General features: G+C 46.4%; 1 protein-coding gene across 1 annotated transcript in view; it reads left to right on the forward strand.

Moving 5' to 3' along the window:
• The window catches only part of fbxw4 (F-box and WD repeat domain containing 4), a 101,221-nt gene that overhangs the window by 75,589 nt on the left and 7,523 nt on the right, over positions 1 to 18,109 (forward strand). Inside the window, exon 7 of the mRNA XM_035172049.1 lies at positions 3,093 to 3,233. Coding sequence (XP_035027940.1) covers positions 3,093 to 3,233 — 141 coding nt within the window. The remainder of the gene's footprint in view (positions 1 to 3,092; positions 3,234 to 18,109) is intronic.

Below are 18,109 nucleotides of genomic sequence, written 5' to 3' on the forward strand. Positions count from 1 at the left end.
AAACTCACCCCTCCTTTCCTCTGTCTGTCCAGTCTTTTCCATCCAAAACAATCCCCAGGGGAACGAATACCATATAAACGTTTCGGGAGGGACCAAGTGGGAGGATAGGCGAGGTGGAGCTCTATAGTTGGTGTATATTTATATTTATTGTATTTGAATGTGGGGATGTAGTTTTTGGGTGAATTAACTGCAGTAGTGTATATATATATTGTAAATATGATGTTTCAAGTGCTTTATAAAATTGTGTCTACAAATCTAGCAGATACTAAGAATTAATGAGCACCTGGTAATGGTAGCGTCCAATTAGGTTAACCAGGGGAACAGTATTTAAGGCGCCAGTTTACCATCATTTTTGTGGCTGCTTGGATCACCTTTGGTTGCTGTCATTTTTGTCCTTGCTGCTAAAAAAATAAATCTTCATGTCGATTGGTACACCTTGCCATCGTTTCTTCCTCATGTTCTACTGCATAATCCAGCCACTAATTGTCATTCTAACACTCTTGTTCATTGAGAGAAGTAAACTCTACTGTGTGCTGACAGGATTTACTATCGTAAAGACAAAACTGTAAATGCGAGAAAAGTTGCGCAGGTTAAAATTGAAAAAGTCAGTCAAAATCGGATAACTGGTCTGGGTCCGTATAGAACGGCTTCTGGGTAGGTTCCAGACCGCCGTCCGACTATTGGTGACCTGTGCTAGATGATCGTGGGTGATTTATTCACTTCAGCTTGCTCTTCAGGTGAGTCCAGGCTTTGACTGTGCGCAGCCACCTTCGTTACGATGCATCGACGCACTTTCCGCGAGTTGACGTATTTACATAATCGATTACGTCGACGAGTCGACCCCCCGCTGCCCGTCAGCCATCATGGTTCGGATTTTTTTTTAATTGTACTTCCAACTAATTGCCACTGGTTGGCAGTGTATAGGGTGATGCACTAGTGTCCAATGTAGTGGCTAATGTGCAACTATGCCACCAAAGCCCATGCATATACAAGAAAAGGCCTTTTGAATAGCTGTTCACTGTAGTATCCTCTATGCATGAAAGGGCTTAAAATGTCTTACTTGTTGCCCCATTACTACGGATACATTTTCTAGTTTTGAGGCTGCTATGCTCAAAATTTGCCGCACTGCTCCTGTACTTGGCCTTGTGTTTTATTGCACTCCCAAACCAAACGTTAATTTTGCCCATCAATTTTCTGAACTTTTATCTTTCATTCTTTTCAATTTTGACAAAGCCATCATTGTTGGTGACATTATCCACATTGATGACCGAACCAATGGTTTTGCGGCTAAATTCTAGTAAACATTATAGTATCTATTAATTTAGTTCAGCATGTGTCTGGTCCAACTCATAACCACAGCCACACATTAGGTTTAGATTTTACCATTAGTCTGAGCATCAATTCTATGACCTTGGAAGATGTTTTGATCTCTGATCTCTGACCTCTGACCTCTGATCTCTGATCTGACAAGGTTGACTCTCTGTTCCACACTGGCCCACTGTGGTTGATGTCTTCACCTGGACAAGAGGCAGCAGCATCTCAGGTGTGGGCCCTTAAACAACTATCACAAGGTTGTTTCTGCTGAAATGCAATTTTAATTTGAACAGTTTTATACGTATTTATTTTTCATATTTCTCGGCTGTGGCTGAGGAGGATAGGGTGGTGGTCCTCCAACCAGAAGGTTAGCGGTTTGATCCCTGTCTTCCACAACTGCATGCCGAAGTGTCCTTGGGCAAGATACTGAACCACTAATTGCTCCTAATAGAAAAAACTGCTGCCGATAGATGCTGTATATGAATGTGTGTGTGTGTGACTGGGTGGATTGCAATAAACTACTGTAAAGCGCTTTGAGTCGTCATCAAGACTAGAATTTTTTTGTGTGAAGTTAACCGGGGGGTCAGGAAAGAGCAGGTGACATTTTACCCAGGGAGGCAAACACTGGCATGTACCACCCTACTCTTCCTCTGATTAGCTTATTCTAATATTCCTGTCCTAACTAACCAATCACTACACCTCATTAGCTTTTTCTGTCCTGGGAAAAATGGATTCCTGCACATTACTGAATGAAGCGAATCAGAGGTGAGGTCAATGTAATCTGCATTTATTTACGGCAGCTCTCTGTCTCCCTATCCCAGCTCTCTCTTCCACATTTAAGCAGGGGAGCAATTAGCTAACTTAGTGCCAATCACGCCCCTGCTGCAGCTGAAGGTGCTCATATGAGCCACCTCAACACCACCCTTACCGTCATAATTATAATTGGAACTAAAGAGTTTGACTGTAAAATTATGAGGTGTATTTGTATACTTATTTATAATTGCTTCAAATAAATGAGATATACAGTCTTTTACTGGAAAAAACTGTTAGTTGGACTTCCCAAAATTGCGTATTTGGCCCCTACTTTCAGCTACACCATTAAGTCGACTTGGCTCATTTATCATATCCAGTTAGTTGGCCAAATGTTGTCTCTCTAGCTTGTTAAAGCTCATGGCAAGTTGAGCTACAGCATAAGACTGTAATAATAATAAACATAGCTGCATCAAGGGCCCACCATGGGGATTCAAACCCAGCCCCTTTGTATCGTCAGGGATCATCCCTTACTGTCTTATCCACTACGGCTACATGTTTGCTGTGCACTTTCGGACATTTTGAGGCAAAGACATCGCAATGACATCATATGCAAAATTGGGGTATTTTAGATTTTTTTTAACTAAAAACATTTTAAAAAGTCACATTGGTGAAAAAATTATGAAAAGAAATCGCTACTTGTATTGCCATATAATTTAATGAAGTGTTATCAAACATGTGGCGAAATAGAACATTCTGTGCATGCAGTAGAAAGCACAGTGAAATGCAGAAGGTTTCTGTGGACTCATCTCATAACTAATTCCAGATATCTGTCTGTCTGTATTTGGAACACATATCGCAAGAACTGTTCATTTTATTTCAGCCCATTTATGAAAATAATTTCCACCTTTATTTGTTTGTTCTCAGGATTTACATATAGGCCAATGTGGTCACATCTAAAAACAAATACAATTTATTTTCTCTCTCTGTCTCTTTTCATCTTCCTCTATCCCTCTCTCCCCTACCAGGTTGGAGTGTGTCTGCAGTCTGGGCTCAGAGTTTCGCCGTGGGGCTGGTGTGTTAGACATGGTGTTTGAGTCTCCATTCCAGCTCTTTACTTGTGGCTATGATACCTTTATTCGACTATGGGACCTCCGACTCAGCCCACGGTAGATATTTTTTTTATCTATTGATTTATCGTGTTTGCATGCCAAAGTACATTTTCTAAGCCAGGAGCAATATTTGAAAAGAGACGATGTAGCTGGCCAATTAGGGTATCCCTGACATCCCAATCTCTAGCAATGCTTTCCAGCTGTTCCTGAGTAATCCTTAGGCTTTCCCTGGGCAGTTGGAATAAGTATTCTCTCCATCCTGTTCTGTCTCTGCCCAAATCTATCTAATAATCTCTAAAGGCCCAGGAGGCATCAAAACTGCATACCCTACCACTTAAAGTGTCCCCTGTAGACACAAAGGAGCAGTGGTTCTACTCCAAGCTCCCTCTGGATGTCTGAACTCCCTATCTCTATGGTTGATCCCAGCCACCTGACAGAGAAAACTAATTTTGCCCACTTGTATTCACAACCTTGTTCTTTCGGTCACTACCCAGGGCTTGTGACCAGAGATGAGGGTTGGAATACTGATCAACTGGTAAATCGAAAGCAATGCCTTGCAACTTAGCTCCTTCCTCACCACAACAGTCAAGCCTAAGGCCTGCATAATTGCGGAGGCTTCACTGACTTGCCTGTCCATTTGGCGTTCCATCTTCCCCTTACTTGTGAACAAGACCTGCACACACTTAAACTCCCTCCTTGGGGCAGAAAATCACACCCAACCTGGAAAGAGAAATTCTTTATTTTCCAGCCATGGCCTTGAACTTGGAGGTGCTGACTCTCATTTTGACCTCTTCATACTTAGCTGAAAACTGCCCCAGTGCAAATTGAAGGACACGGACTGAGGAAGTACCACATTATCTACAAAAAGCAGTGATTTAATTATGGAATTCCCAAGCTGAATGCTTTCCTCTACATGGCTGCGCTCCCACCAGGGAGCTTCTCAGCTACCTCGGTGATCTCTCCCAGGGATATGGGCAAGTCTTCAGACTGCCTCATCCACAGAGAACATGTTGGATGGGTTCAGGAGCTCCTCAAAGTGCTCCTTCCACTGCTCGACGATGTCCCCAGTCTGTGTTAGTAGTTTCCCTCCCCAAATGTATGCAGTTTGGCCAACCTATTGCTTCTGCAATGGAGGCCCTGAACATGGCCCACTTGGATTCCATGTCCCCAACCGGATAGACAGGGTTCTCGGCCAGGTTTTCAATGTCTCTCCGGCAGCTTTCCCCGCCATTTGAACTGAATCACCACCAGGTGATGATCAGTTGACAGCTCTGCTCCTCTATTCACCCGAGTGCCCAGAACTTATGGCCGCAGATCTGATGATATGGCCAAAAAGTCAATCATAGATTCTTGGCCTAAGGCACTGCTTTTCAAAGTGGGGGTCCCGACCCCCAGGGGGGTCGCCAGGGGGGGGCGCAGAAACTGTAAGGGAAAAGGGGGGACAATGTGACAATACAATTTTTCTTTATTAATTATTAAATTAAATATGTTTTTTAGATGTTTTTAATTACTGCTTATCGAATCTATGTGTCCTTGGATGCCGATCTTTTTTTTCTTCTAATGCCAATCTTTTAAAAAAACTAAAACACCCACCGCTCAAGCCAATCAGAATGGAGCAGCAGCTGCATCAGGAAGTTGCTGTGTGCCTGAAAAATAGGTAGCTACCTCCTGCTAAAGGCAAAAATGGATACATTTTTAAAAAGAAAAAGACCATCAGACAATCAAACTGAAGATGACTCGGCTGCAAAACTGCCACAACCACGGAATACCACCATGGCATCTAAAACTCGGAGGTATGAAATCTCTTCTTCTATTTGCCACCACATACCTCTGCGAGTCTGGCTGTTCTACATTGAAGGTATTGAAAACATAACACAGAGCATGTCTGCAAGTGGAGAATGACATTCGTCTGGCACTGACAGCCATAAATCCTAGAATAGATAAACTGTGTAAGAGCCACCAAGTCTACCCCTCCCACTAGTGAGGGACCAGGTATACACACAGAGACAAGCATACTTAAATGACAAGCACTGTTTATAACGGAAGAGAATGTATGAATAAATAACTAAATAGAAAAACTAGACTATATATAGTAACGGACTGGTAGTTAGGGTTATGTTCTGTTTGACTGCTATGTGGTCGTTATGACTTATGTTCAGCTAAGTACACTGTGTTAAATAAGTACTGAGATGTCCTGAGGGTCAGTGAACAGGTCGGGGTGGGGCATGTGACAGTTACTAGACCAATGGCTGTGGGGTTGTGTGGGATGACAGGCTCTCATTGGCTGGTCAGGGGTGAATGAGGAAGGGGAGTGGAGAAGACAAAGTTGTTGTTAGGAGTGTCGGAGTTAAGAACAAGAAGTGTGACATGTTCGTGTTGACTTTAATAAAGTTACAAATAAGAGAAGAAGTTCCGTGTCGTCTGTGAGGCGGGGACGCTACATTGGTGTCAGAAGTAAAAAGTTCACCTCCGGATCCCGCTACATACTCACAGCGGGCTACAGTGACTTTTGCCCTGTTAGCAAGATGAGCTTAAAGAAAATTAAGCGGGAGGAGGAAGCCGACTGTCGCAATACATCAGCGCTGACGAGGGCCAGGGTGCGGCCGAACACAGAGAGCGGGTGAGAGAAATGACCCGGAGAATGGCCGGAGGGGCTGGCTTCAATTGGGGGCAGTTGGAGGGAAGAATGACAGGCGACAGCTCGCGGGTGGAGCCGTGCAGAGAAGCCCTCCCGCCGTCAATGAAAACCCCCAGATACAACGGGAAAGCTAACTAGGAAGCATTCCATGCACAATTTGAACTGTTAGCCCAGGCTGGAAAGTGGTGCACGGAGGAGAAAGCCCTCCAGCTCGCTATGTGCCTTACTGGGGATGCTCTGACTAGCCTGTTGCTGCTAAGCCCCGCTGATAGGAGCGACTATGATGCGTTAGTGGGGGCTTTAAAGAGACGGTTCGGATTGTGCTCAACAGCCAGCCTGCTTCGCTCTGAACTGTTCTTGGGGCATTGGACTGTGTAATTAGTACAAGGAGGGGGACCCTCACTTTTCCAGATGGACACACTATCCAGATGTATCGGCGACCACCCCAGCCAGGCTGTCTTGTGACTCACAACATTACAACAGGGACAACTGAGACCGGGACAGACATGCCTGGGTGCTACAGTTCCTCAGAGGCGCTGCCTACGCCATCTTCCACCCCGCCTACCACTGGCCTGCACCTATGACCAGCCCCTGCTACACAGCCTGAGGGAGAAGAGAGAGCACTGGCGGTGAGGGGGGTCTGGCAGAACAACTGTGATGGACTAACCCCCAATGAACAGAGTCTGCTACTACAGCTTCTGCTGGAGTTCAAGGACTGTTTTTCTTTGTCAGAGAATGATGTTAGTCAGACTGATCTCATCGAACACAACATCGAAACTGGAGAGGCACAGCCCATTAGGATGAGACCACGACGCCTTCCCCTGGCCAGACAAATAGCTGCGGACAAAACTCTGTGGCAGATGCAACAGGCTGGACTCATTGAGCCCTCCTCCAGCTCATGGGCCTCCCCAGTAGTCATGGTCCCCAAAAAGCAGAAGGACGACATTTGATTCTGCGTGGACTTCAGGCCCCTCAACAAAGTGACCAAAAAGGACTCTTATCCCCTTCCGCGCATTGATGAGGCCCTTGATTCAGTGGCGGGGTCTTCCTGGTTCTCCTCGCTGGATCTGCGCAGCGGATATTGGCAGGTCCCTCTCGCCCCTGAGGCCAGACCCAAAGCTGCCTTCATCACCAACGGAGGTTTGTGGCAGTTTAAGGTCCTCCCATTTGGCCTCTGCAATGCCCCCGCCACGTTCGAGAGGCTGATGGACAAGGTGCTGGCTGATATTCCCCGCCTAGAGTGTGTTGTATATCACGGAGAATCCTTTGAGTCTGCCCTCAGATCCCTCAAACGGGTGCTGGAGAGGGTGGCAGCAGCAGGACTGAAACTGCATCCCCAGAAGTGCTGCTTCATGAGACGGGAAGTGACTTTCCTTGGTCACACGGTTGGCGAGGGCGGTGTTGGCACCATGGAAGAGAAAGTACAAGCAGTGAAGAACTGGCCCACCCCCAGTTCTGTACAGGACCTAAAGAGCTTCCTCGGCCTGTCCTCCTGCATAGCTGCGCCCTTGTTCTGCCTGCTGAAGAAAGGGGAGGCGTTCTTATGGACAGAAAAGTGTCAGACAGCGTTCACTTCGCTGCAGGAAACCCTGCTGGAGGCACCGATCCTCTCCCCGCCTGACCTCACTCTCCCTTTCGTTCTTGACACGGATGTCAGCAACGTCGGCTCAGGTGCTGTATTGGCCCAGGTGACACCTGGGGGAGAAAGAGTGGTGGCGTACTACAGCAGGACATTCAACAAGGCTGAACGTCGCTACTGTGTCACCAGGCGGGAACTGCTCACTGTGGTCAGCGCCATCCGGCACTTCAAATATTACCTGGGGGGCCTCCACTTCACTGTCCGGACTGATCATTCCGCTTTACAGTGGTTAATGTCCTTCAAGGAGCCGGAAGGCCAGCTGGCACGCTGGATCGAGGAACTACAGGCATATGACGTCACAGTGGTACACAGACCAGGTATGCAGCATGGCAACGCAGATGCACTCTCCCGTCTGCCCTGCGACAGCGACGGCTGCCGCTACTGCGAAAAAGGGAGGCACAGGAGTGCGAATGCTTAAAGACTGAGGTGAAATGTGCAGCTCTGGGACCTGGGGGTCTGTCTGCCGATCAGGGACTAGTGGCTGTGGATACAGTGGAGTGGAAGAAAAATCAAGAGGAGGATGGTGACATCAGGCCAGTATGCATGTGGGTGGCAGCACGACACAAACCGCGGTAGGAGGAAGTATCTGTGTTTTCTCGGGCCACAAAGGGACTATGGTCAGTGTTTGAAACCCTGCGCCTGTGTAATGGGGTTCTACAAAGGGGGTGGAAGGAACCAGCTACAGGAGAGACACGGTGGCAGGTGGTGGTTCCAGGGGCTCTGAAGGAGACTGTGCTCCGGGCGGTACATGGAGCTCCTGGATCTAGTCATTTTGGGATCTCTAAGACTCTCCGCCGCCTCCGACAGGGATTCTACTGGGGCCAACACAGGCGAGATGTGGAAGATTATTGTCGCCGCTGCGACAGCTGCACCGCACGCAAAGGCCCCACAGACAGATCCCATGCACAACTCCAACAGTTTCCAACAGGGGGTCCCAGGGAGAGAGTCGGGGTCGATGTTCTAGGGCCATTCCCCCGCTCGGAGAGGGGTAACTGCTACGTCCTCACCGTCATGGACTACTTCACCAAGTGGCCAGAGGCATACAGCCTGCCTGACCAGGAAGCGGAGACCATTGTAGATGCTTTGGTGAAAGGAATGTTCAGCCGGTTCAGGGCACCCGAGGTCATCCACACCGACCAGGGCAGGAACTTTGAGTCCCGTGTGTTTGCAACCATGTGCGAAAAGCTGGGCTCCCATAAGACACGCACCACACCTCTCCACCCGCAGAGTGACGGCTTGGTCGAGCGGTTCAACTGCACACTGGCGCAACAACTTGCCATAGTGACGGCTAAACACCAAAGAGACTGGGACACCCATATTCCCCTCGTGTTGATGGCTTACAGGTCTGCTGCCCAAGACTCCACATCCTGCTCCCTCGACCTACTCATGCTAGGCAGGGAAATCCGGACTCCGGCTGAAATGATGATGGGCAAACCTCTGGACACCCCAGTGGATCCTCCTGGGCCTGAATATGCCAGGAAATTACAGGACCGCCTGGAGTCCGCTCACAAGTTTGCCAGGGGCCAGCTGCAGAGTGCAGGGGCCAGGCAGAAGAGGAACTACGACGTACATACCAGAGGACGGCATTTCAAAGCCGGCGAGTTGGTCTGGGTGTACAACCCACAGAGGAAGAAAGGCAGGTGCCCAAAGCTGGACAGCAAATGGATGGGGCCCTGCAGGGTCCTGGAGAGGCTGAGTGAAGTTGTGTACAGGGTCCAGCTGCCGCTGAGAGGAAGGAAGGTTGCCCTCCACAGAGATAGACTGGCTCCCTATCGGGGCACGGCGACCCCACTGCGATTGGAGACTGGAACACAGGGTGTCAGGGACACTGTTCGATCTTCTCCCCAATACCCCTCTGATGTGCCGTGTTCCTTATCAAGTTCCCCACAGTCAGGATCCTTTCCCCTTTTCCTGGTCCCTGCCCCGGATTCCACGTTGGCTGGACCCCCCTCTGCTGCAGGGCCGCCGCGGCCGCAGAGGAACCGCAGACCTCCTGACCGCCTGGGAGTCTTTGTTGTTCCTTCGGGGACGAGGGACTTTGATGGGGGGAGGTAGTGTAACGGACTGGTAGTTAGGGTTATGTTCTGTTTGACTGCTATGTGGTCGTTATGACTTATGTTCAGCTAAGTACACTGTGTTAAATAAGTACTGAGATGTCCTGAGGGTCAGTGAACAGGTCGGGGTGGGGCATGTGACAGTTCTAGACCAATGGCTGTGGGGTTGTGTGGGATGACAGGCTCTCATTGGCTGGTTTGTTAGCGGGTCGGGTGAATGAGGAAGGGGAGTGGAGAAGACAAAGTTGTTGTTAGGAGTGTCGGAGTTAAGAACAAGAAGTGTGACATTCGTGTTCGTGTTGACTTTAATAAAGTCACAAATAAGAGAAGAAGTTCCTTGTCGTCTGTGAGGCGGGGACGCTACAATATGTTTACGGTTAATATTACTGTACAGAAATGACAAGGAATGTTTGTAACAGAAAAAAGACAGATTATTAGTTATTAATAAAAAAAAGGGAAATATATTAAGAAGCTGTATGTTTGATTTTGGATATTTGACATCATATTGCACACGTAATTTAAAAAACGTTTGCAACTGGGCGTTCCCCACCAGAGGCTTATGCTATATGAGGGCCCTTGGCTTGGAAAAGTTTGGGAACCCCTGGTCTAAGGTGTTCTGGTACCAAGTTCACGTAGGAACTACCTTATGTTCAAACATGGTATTTATTATGGCCAATCCATGACAAGCACAGATGTCCAATAACAAGACACTACTTTGACCACTGTTCAAGCAGGCTGATCTCCCAGCCTGTCCAGGTTTCTCCATTGTTGCCCATGTGAGTGTTTAAGTCCCCCAGCAGAATGACAGTCCCAAAGTGGAACGCTGTTCGGGAAGTCACCCAGCAACTCCAGAAAGGCTGGGTACTCTAAGCCTTTAGCTAACTTTTATACCATCACATTAAGGTAAAACTACTGTCAAACAATAGGTTGTGGATTGAGTCAAACAGAGGACAAAAGGCAGAAGCAAAGATATTCGAGGAGCGCCACATCCCATCAGTGAGAAGACAACCAGGCACAACAGAGGTGTCAGCAACAGCTTGTAAAGCAGCCGCGTCATGAATAGTGGGTACTTTTTCGTGAGAAGAGGTTGACATTTTACCACAAGAGAAGCAGGGGAAACATTCACTGTCTTGGCTGCAATGTCAGCTTTTGCTTTTGCCTGGGAAATTTTGTATTCTCAATACTTGTATCTGAAGTGAAAAAAAAACACGGTGCTTCCATAATGTATCAGTCATGCACAGCCCCAAAAGCATATTGGTTGGTATACAGTAAATGGTGTCAGAATAAGCTATAGCTAGGATGCAGGCTCGAGTTAAAGCAAAGACCCCGGTTGTTAAGCAGAGCATTGGGGGGTAGGGTGTGTGTGTGTGTGTGTGTGTATTGTGGTGGGGATAAGTGTGAAAAGGAAAAGAGAAGTGGGTTGTTAATTGGATGAAAAATGGATAGTTGATCAAGAATTGTTGTTGTTTGTAGACAAAGCTGAGGAAAAGACAGCTGTCGAGGATAGGTCATTGGACCAGAAGCCTGCTGTAACATCGAAAATATTGGTTGATGACACTTCTAAGAAGACACCAACGAAGATGGCAAGAGAGTTTGTGGTGATAAGAGCTGACAAAACTGTCTGGGTGTTAACATGATCACGTGATCTCCACAGCGGAGTTAATACGTCACTTCCTGCCTCTGTCTGCTGCACCCGGTTGCTCCATCTCTCGCCTCAATAATTTGGAGTATTTTATGCTGTTGTGAAGGCGTCTGTGCAGAGAACCTCCCGCTGTGTTGTGCATAAGTGAAAGGCAGACTGCGGGTAAACTCTATAGCCAATTCTCTGGATTTTACCCACAGGTCATGTATGAAAACGGCTCAACAATAATATTTGATAAGACGATGACAGAATATTCAGTCATGAAAAAAAACGTGTACGAGCCATGTCCATGGTCCCCTCACTATTACCTTCTTGGCAAGATTGAAAAGCGTCTTGGTGTAAACATCCTTTAAGAGAATCGGGTTTTATTGCCAAGCAGGTTACAAGGAATTTGCTGTGTTGTGTTTGTGCAATTATAAATATAGAAAATATAAAAATAGGAAACAAAAACAAAATATAAAAAAAAACATACTATTAGCAAAATAAAAAATACTATAAGTGGAGGGATTGTGCAAAATGTACAGTTATTGTAATTTTTAAAGGATCAAAGTGTCACAGTCCCAGGCAGGGACATCGGTGCAGTTTAGTTAAAGGGTCCTGGGCCTTATTGATAGGGCCAGCAGCAGTCCATGTCCTGGTTGGGAGGGGTCGGCCACAATCTTACCTGCACGCCTCAGAGTCCTGTTGACGAGGGCAAGATGCAGCTGATCACCTTCTCAGCGGAGCGAATAATGCGCTGAAGTCTGGCCCAGTCCTTGGCAGTAGCACCAGCATACGATACAGTGATGGATAAGGAGGATGGACTTAATGATGGCAGTGTAGAAGTTCACCATCATCTGCTTTGGCAGGTTAAATTTCTTCAGCTGTTGCATGAACTACATCCTCTGCTGGGCTTTTTTTGTGAAGGAGCCGATGTTCAGCTCCCACTTTAGGTCGTGGGTGATGAAGGTGCCCATCTAGTGCAATGACTCCATGGTTTCCACTGAAGAGTCACACAGGGTGATGGGGGCAGGCTGGACTTAGCTCTTCCTGAAGTCTACAGTCATCTCCACTGTTTTGAGAGCGTTGAGCTCCAAGTTGTTGTCACAGTTCTTAGTTATGCTGCTATAGGTCTAGAATGTCAGGGGACACATGACACACGGAGCTTCTCTTCCCAGCTTCTCCTTCCTCTTCTCCCTCATTATCACATCAAATAAATTAATATCTCATCAATACATGTTACTGACTTGACTTCTTCCCCGGAGTCCCTTTGCCTTATCGTCCGCAGATCCAGGGCTGCGGCCACATCGTGGATTATGATGGTAGGTCGAGAATCAGAGATCGTGATCGTAATGGCGGATCCTGTATCGTGCTGGCTGATCGTGATAATAATGGCGGATCCTGTATCGTGCTGGCTGATCGTGATAATAATGGTGGATTCTGTATCGTGTTGGTATCTGATTGTGGATAGTGGTGGTGGATCACGATCGAGGTGGCAGCTGATGGTGGATCCTGATGGCGGCAGTGGATCATGATTGTGGACTATGGTGGCATCCGATCGTGATGGTGGATCCTGGTCATGGTGGCTGCTGACCATGGACTATGATTACAACAAGACATTACAACAATTACACGTGGCATCTATTGCACTTCTGTCCGTCCTGGGAGAGGCATCCCTCACATGTGGCTCTCTCTGAGGTTTCTACATTCTTTTTACCCTGTTAAAAGTTTTTTTGTTGTCGTTTTTCCTTACTCTTGTTGAGGGTTAAGGGCAGAGGATGTCACACCCTGTTAAAGCCCTATGAGACAAATTGTGATTTGTGAATATGGGCTATACAAATAAAATTTGATTGATTGATTGATTGACTACACCAGGTCACCAGGTGGTCAATCTCCTACCTGTAAGCAGTCTCATCCCCGTCAGAGTTGAGTCCCATGAGGGTGGTGTCGCCCGAGAACCTCATGAGCTTGATGGACTGGTGACTGGAGGTGAAGCTGTTCGTGTACAGGTAAAAGAGCAGAGGAGAAAGAATGTAACCTTGCTGAGCTGGTGTGATACTTTTGGATAGGGGCGACATCGTGGGGGATGGTGTCAGGTCTGTCCGAATGTCTTTCAAAACGATGGTAGAACTTGTTCAGCTGGTTGGCCAGGCACAGGTCATTAATGGAGTGGGGGGCTGAAGGTTTGTAATTTGTGATCTGTCTGAGCCCTTTACAGACAGAAGCAGAGTCATTAGCTGAGAATTGGTGTTGAAGTTTCTCTTGAGTACTGTCATTTGGCATCTCTCGCCGCCCTGCTGTACTTGGACTCTTTAAACCTGTCCCTGTTTCCACTCCTAAAAGCCTTCTCCTTCACCAACCTTAACTGTCTGAGTTTGGCTGTGAACCAGGGATTGTCGTTGTTGTAACTCACCCGGTACGTGATGGGATACAGCAGTCCTCACAGAAACTGATGAAGTATGAAGTCACAGCCTCTGTGTATTCATCTAGACAGTTGGTAGCAGACCTGAAGACATCACAGTTAGTGCAGTCCAAACACACTTGAAAGTCCTCCATAGCCTCCCTGGTCCACTTCTTAGATGTCCTCACAACAGGTTTTGAGAGCTTTATTTCTGCCTGTATCTGGGAATCAGGTGGACCATGATGTGGTCAGAGTGTCCCAGTGCAATGCGGGGGGGCACCGTGATAGGCTCCACTGACTGAAGTGTAAAAGTGATCCAAAGTGTTCTCCTGTCTGGTCTGAAATTGAATAAACTGTTTGTATTTGGAGAGTTCATGGCTGAGGTTTCCTTCCTTCGGTCGGCAAGCATGCGCTGTGCGTCCTGCACGTGTGCCTGCAGTGGAATGCAAACATCGACCAGAATGAATGAGGCAAACTCACGAGGAGTGTAGAAGGGTTTGCCGTTTATGAAGAAAGTTTCCAGAACAGGAGAACAGTGCTGCTGGATCACTGTCACGTCATGACACTAGCTGCTGTTTGTATCGAAACAGATTCCCCCACCTTTCGTTTTGCTGGAGAGTTCTGTGTCTCGGTCCGCTCTGAACAGCGCAGAGTCCGGTATTGATTCACACATCCACGTCTCCGTGAAACACAAGACGGAAGATGAAGAAAAGTCTCTGACTCTAGCCACCAGGATCTGAAGTTCATCCAATTTTTGTGGTGAGCGCACCTTTATCTTTACATCCGGAGCAACCCCTCTCTACGGAGGCCGCCATGTTTTTTAACTTTAGCACAGACTGGACAAACTAAATATCACATATATATATACAATTTTATGTTTGGAAGGGTGAGGTGAGGGGTATTCACCTACAACATGCAACTTCACCCCATATTTTACTCCTTTCTGGGATTTAATTGGAGGTATTGGTACCCCTAAGATGATATATCAGTGGTTTAAAGTTGAAAAAACTGCTGCAATGTGTATTTTCCATGTGATGGAAATACACGTTTTCACCCTTTGCCTTTTGAGCCCCTCCTCTGATTGGCTGACTGCGCTTGGAGTGACACGCGACCAGGCCTATCACCGGTCTCATTCTGGCGCATTTGATGATCTCTGGCTGTAAACACAGCTGAAAGTCACGCTGTTTGATACCGCTATAGAAGAACAGCCACATATTTACAGTGGGTTACAACAGGATGTTTCTGAACGGTAAGTTACACCGTCCTCATGTTGTTTTAGCAGGACAGTCGGCCAATGTAGGAGTATCGTCGCTAGTTACAGTACGGAGTTTCAGTAACGAGAAACGTCTATGTTACTCCGTACTGAGCACAACAGAAGAAATAAAGCGTAACCGCTGGTCTCGAACACTAACGTTCTTAGGAGGAATGTGCACGGACACATTCTCTTCCTTGAATCCCTCCACGCTGCAGTGTTTCTTCAGAGTTGTTTGTTGTGGTTAGCCTGTGGTAGCTAACAAGCTGCTAGCTCAGCAACAAGTCTGCTTGGTGTCGCATTCAGTGTGGAGGGGTGGTGGGGCAGTGGGTTCGGAGCCTAGACTGGTACCGGCTGGGTGGGGCTTAGAGACGAGTGCGAACCCATATGACTCATACAGGGGAGGAAGTACGAAACGAGACGTTTCAATAACATATTTCTTAGAATGGACTGAGTGAAAATGTCCGCAGAGTGACTGTTTTCATACTTTGAGGGTCCCTACTGACCCCCTTCAAGTCATTACGGATAGTAAAAGCCCAGAAAATGTATTTTACACAATATGGGGCCTTTAAGAGAAAGGAGGATTTTGGTCATATGTATTTTCTGCCCATGAATTTTCCCCTAAAGTTTTCGATTCAGACAGATTGCGAGAGGCTTTTTTATTTGTTGGAATCATAGGAAGTTGAATCATCTCCTACACACACAACACAGGAAATTGGTTCAGTTGTTACACAGTCAATTAATTGTTTTAAAGTAATTACTAACGTCTTAGTTTCCAAATTTGTGATTGGGTTTATATTGAACGGTTATTTTATAAAAATTTCCATTAAAACTGCTGGTATAACAAAACACAACTAAAATCAAATAAGTGTCTCGGAACTTTATCTCTGTCATGGGGTCACAGGCTTCAAAATAGGGCTGTCAAAATATCAGAACTTTTATTATATTATATTATCCTTGACACAATAATTCACAATAACAATATAAGTAATAATATTATATTTCGGGGTCACAACTCCTAATGCTCCAGGGGGATCACATTTGATTTCACCTAATGTTACTGTCCACTGGGATTGCCATATCTATCACTACTTCCCTCATCTCTTCTTTTTCCATCACCACTATGTCTGGTTTGCTAGCCAGCAGCTATTTGTCAATCTGGAATCTGAAGTCCAGACTCGAGTTACAAGTAACTGCTCTGTCTTGGCTCCCCTGGTGTTACTACTGATTTGTTTCTGGGCCCAGCACATGTATTGAGCCATGTGCCTACTCACATTAGCTGCTACGATGCCTGACATGAGCTTCCTGACATGAGCTTTGTGTGCAGAGGCAGGTTATGGGCCAGTAGTACTCTGGGTGAGTCCCATCAACTTGCAGCTGGTTCTTTTGTGCTGCCAGGCATTCATGGACTGTGGTTATTTTCCTTAGCCAGTAAGTGTGAAGCATGTCAGGGTCTGGTGCAATACAACTCTTAATACTAGACACTCTTTCTTGGATGTCTGCCATCGTCAATCGCTTGGTCACAAGCTCTTGTTCTGGGAGTTTGCAGTGGTCTGCTATCATATCCACTAACCCCCATTGATATTATGGTGATTGTTGGCATACTTTGTGCTGCACTCATATCTTCTTACAGAATTTATGTACTTTATGACTTACCTTGGTAATCAGCTATGGAGGTTCCAGGTATCAAGCTTAATAGTGGTGGTCTTCAATGTCAGGTCAGCTGCCTTTGTGTTAAAGCTATCTGTGGGAATGATGATTCCCCCCTTTATCTGTCATCCTGACATTATAACACTGAGCTAGTAGTTTTTTTTTTTTTTACTTAGATGTTGGTTTTCAAATATCAATAGATCCTAAATATACCCCATCACAGGAGTTGCTTGTCTAGTAGCATTCCATAAATTCCATGTTTTCCGCCCTAGTCCTTGAATGTCTTGTTCCAGTGGCCCAGCTCTCATGAGGTTGCCCTGGTAACCCTTTTTCTGCTGGTGATCAGCTCTCGATTACTTTCTTGCAACCAAGAAGAACTTTACAATACCATCAGTCAGCTGCAGACTGCCCTCCCTGACTAGTTTTACATTATTGCAGGGGATTTCAACAAGGTAGGACTTAAGTCTGTGTTGCCTAAACTCTATAAGCAGGTGAACTGTTCAACAAAAGGAAATAACACACTGGACTTATTTACACAAACATTAAAAATGCATATAAAGCAGCCCCTCTCTTTGAAAGTACACAATGAAGCATTTTCAAGGATACTGCACCTTGATTACCTGCTCTGCACTCATTACATCCACCTGTGTCTTGTTAGTTCCCTCACCCACAGGTTTATACAGGGCAAACCGGTCTACAGAAGATGCTATATCCACCCTGCTTCACCTCCCTCTGACTCATCTGGAAGATAAAAAACCTAGCCAGGATCCTGCTAATTGACTTCAGATCAGCATTCAACACAGTCTCAGCACAACAGCTAGTGGATAACACCTAACACAGAAACGGTCAAAAGTCAGAATAGGTAGCAACACATCTGACTCCATCACAGTAAGCATAGGATTACCTAAGGGTGCATACTGAGGCCATTACCTTTTACGCTGCTGACACATGACTGTCCTGCAAGTTTCAATGCTAATCACAGTTTGCTGACAACACTACAGTTGTAGGCCTCATCAGCAACGAAGATGAGTCAGTGTACAGGAGTGAGGTGGAGCAGTTCATAATCTGGTGCAAACCACACAATCTCACTCTCAACAAAGGAAAAACCAAGGAGATGATTATTGACTTTAGGAGGGTGGATTAAAATAATCACCATCCATTGACCATCTGTGGTTCTGTTGTTGAGAGGGTAAAATGCACAAAGCTCCTAGGGGTTCATCTGACTGATGACATAACCCCCAGAGATAACACCACAGCCGTCATCAAGAAGGCCCAACGATGCTTCCACCACCTCCACAGAATTAGGAAGGCGGACCTCCCCACTCCAGCCATGACATTCTACTACCATGGCACCCTTTAGAGTATCCCTATATACTGCGTCACCTCCTGGTTTTGGAACAGCAGAGCAGAGGAGAGACAGTGACTGGAAAGAATAGTCAGAACTGCAGAGAAGATCATTGCATTACATCATTTAGCTGAAGCTTTTGTCCAAAGTGACTTACAATAAGTGCATTGAACCATGAGGGTACAAACCCAGAACAGCAAGAATCGTGTAAGTACATTAGCTTCAAAAAAGCCCAAACTACAAAGTGCTACATGTAAGTGAAATATATAAAGGCAGTTTTTATTTTTACAGTTAACAACTGTTATTAGACCATCATCTTCTTAGCCAAGGTGT

Source organism: Hippoglossus stenolepis, chromosome 12, assembly GCF_022539355.2.
Source record: "Hippoglossus stenolepis isolate QCI-W04-F060 chromosome 12, HSTE1.2, whole genome shotgun sequence".
NCBI classification, from domain to species: domain Eukaryota; kingdom Metazoa; phylum Chordata; class Actinopteri; order Pleuronectiformes; family Pleuronectidae; genus Hippoglossus; species Hippoglossus stenolepis.